Source organism: Aphanomyces invadans (genome assembly GCF_000520115.1).
Source record: "Aphanomyces invadans strain NJM9701 unplaced genomic scaffold supercont1.3, whole genome shotgun sequence".
Classification (NCBI taxonomy): Eukaryota; Oomycota; class Saprolegniomycetes; order Saprolegniales; family Verrucalvaceae; genus Aphanomyces; species Aphanomyces invadans.
The window spans coordinates 375,776-378,530 of NW_008580148.1; the positions used below are offsets into that span (position 1 = coordinate 375,776).

General features: G+C 44.0%; 1 protein-coding gene across 1 annotated transcript; it reads left to right on the top strand.

The window, feature by feature from the left end:
• Nucleotides 1–713: 713 nt before the first annotated feature.
• H310_01843 (hypothetical protein) lies at nt 714–1,369 on the top strand (the record flags this gene model as incomplete). The annotated part of the gene is made up of 3 exons (XM_008865158.1): nt 714–780; nt 908–1,063; nt 1,122–1,369. 3 exons carry the CDS (start codon nt 714–716, stop codon nt 1,367–1,369), a joined length of 471 nt encoding a protein of 156 aa, XP_008863380.1.
• Nucleotides 1,370–2,755: the final 1,386 nt, after the last annotated feature.

Genomic DNA, 2,755 nt, shown 5'->3' on the forward strand with positions numbered 1-2,755 from the left:
AAATAATAGTTGAAGTATTTCCATCAAATACAGATGATTTACCATATCCAATTATTAAATTGAAATCACTTATATCAGTTGTAAATTTCATAGTTCTACGAACTGATGGATATCCTGCATATAAGCTGGTTGTGTATATCCTGCAGGTAGAGATGTAGGAACGACATTTAGAACTAAGCTCATTCCATATAAATTACAATTAGATACAAACTGGATATAGTATAAATTATTCGATGTAGTACTATTAATTCAGTATAGACCATTTGCTATTAAAACGATTTGCAAATACATAGTTAAATCGGCAACCTTTGAATAATTGGTAAAATCTGGAATAACAATGTTAAAGTCAGTATAAGTACTTGTTGGCCAAGATACTTTAAATGTGTTGTTCGAACTAGAAATGTTGGGCCATGAAGTCAGGTTATTCTGGTTCAGATTTATATTCGAGATACTCATGATTCAGTACGGTTTATATTTTATTTGACAAGAAATGCATTTTTAAATTATTTACAGCCTATTAACACCCGAAGGCCGTGAGACTCTGTACCCTATAGCTTAGCTTGAGCTTTCATATTGTCATATTGTCTTTTTCAGTAAAATTTGGACTTCTGAATCCAAATGCTGAATCGACTTGCCTCCAAAAATACTAAAATAAGTATACTATAAAAAATGAATACTATTGATTTTTCGCGCACATCAGCGCACCACCAAGCATGATCCTACAACACGCTCAGCATCAGCATGCGTCCAAGAGCACCATCATGCATGCTCTGTTCGTAGGTATGAAGCGAACGACCATTGCAAGGCTGTTTCACAAGTCCCTGAGCACTATCTCGAACTGGATCGAGCGTTACGAGAGCACATCAAACTACGACCGCAAGAAGACAGCTGTCATTGCTCGTTTCAGCGACGAGCAGAAGCGACAGATTTGTTGAGTTCTACTGCGTCAACCTGATTGCATTTCTCGATGAGTGCAAGAATGCGTTTGAAGTGCACGTAAAAACGTACATCAAAACGTACATCTCGGTATCTACAATCTCTGGCGTGTCAACCATGCCCACGGGTTCACGTGGAAAGTGCTTGAGCGGCGAACCATGCAAGTTCAACAAAAGGATGTTCAGGGTTCTTTGACGAGCTTGCGTCGATAGACTGGTCGAACCACAATGTGCAGTTTCTCGACGAAGTCAGCTTTGACTCCAGGGGCATGCTCCGGAAACGCGGGTATGCCATGAAGGGCCAGAAGTTATGTTTTCGCGGTGAATTTAACCGAAAGCCACGCGTATCGTTGCTGTGTTTCATCGACGTCCATGGTGTGACCGACGTGTTCGGTGCTGTGGGCGCATTCGACCGGCATGCCTTTGTAAAGTAGGCAGATTAGAGCAAACAGTTTCTCTCCATAACCTGGAAATGGTCCGTGTGGATCCTTGACGGTGAAAGCATCCATTGTCACCCTGACAACGTCTATTTTTGCGCTCGATCGGGATCGTGCCGACATTCCTCCCCGCCTACTGCCCGCTTTTCAACCCCATCGAGTACGTATTTGGTCTCGTCAAGATATAGTTCAAGCGAGGCTACAAGGAGAGCACATCGAAGGACAAGCTGCATTTTGTGCTCGGCGTGATGATGCAGTTCCAAAAGTACGACATGTCCAGTTTTTTAGACATTGCGGGTCACAGCTGAAGGACGTTTTGACCATGGAAAGCAGTTTGACATGTCCACGCCATCAAACCTGAACGACAGTCTGCTTGGATTAATTGACTGTGAAGACATCAGAAGTTCGGAAAAAATTTAGCTCAACAACGAATGACTTCAATATTATTTGACATGAATGACTGAACTTTTGCACAATAAATATTCAAATGACTTCATTGACATAAAAATCTTAATCATGATCAACATCGTTTATGTTTGGGATCGTTTCAAGAAGGTCATGATGGCCATTGCCAGGATCTTGAGATTCAGAATCTCGAGTAAATCCATCAATCAACCGCTTCTTCGTATTGAGCATGTCGATAAAGGATTGAACCCTCAAAGAAACCGTTGTTGTTTCATTCTTGGGTCTGTCAAACACGATTTCCCACAACGTCGCGAGCAACAACAAGCTTTGTTGTAAATTTTCTTGTCTTGCTTGTTGCTTGTGCAGCGTTGGCAACCGACTGGAAGAGGTGAATGATTTGCGCTGGCGGAAGTCGCAATACAAGCGACGCATGCTCGTGTGTTGGCCGCAAAAGCACGTGGGAGACCCAATGCGCCAAGTTGCTTCATGTGCACTGTAAATGCAGCTCCATTGAGCCTTCACCGCCGCCACAGTTTCTTCGAAGAGAGCCTCTGCAGCTGCAGCTGCTCTGTCTTGGACTTGTGATGTGATGCATTATTGCTGCAGTTCCCCAAGTCCGCCGCTGAGTTGACCCGGCTTCCATTCTTGAATATGGCTATCGTGAATATGTTGTTGACGTGGTCCGATGGGTACTGGTGCGCTTGGGTTGTGCTGCTGCGCTTGAATTGATTGCGCCTCAATTTGATGGTGATGAATATGTCAAAGTCGTCGAGAGTTGGCTCGTCGGGAGACACAGACCAGACCTCTCATGATTTGTAAATGGCACAATGTTCGGACGTGCAAACACGAAGATCCTTCCTCGATCGCCTCCCAAGACGCTCCCTCGAACTCTTGCGGCTGAAATCGCTTTCCATTGTGGTCTCGACCATAGATGGTCTCCTTGAGGATAACGTCGGCTCGCATTCGGCACAGATCGTG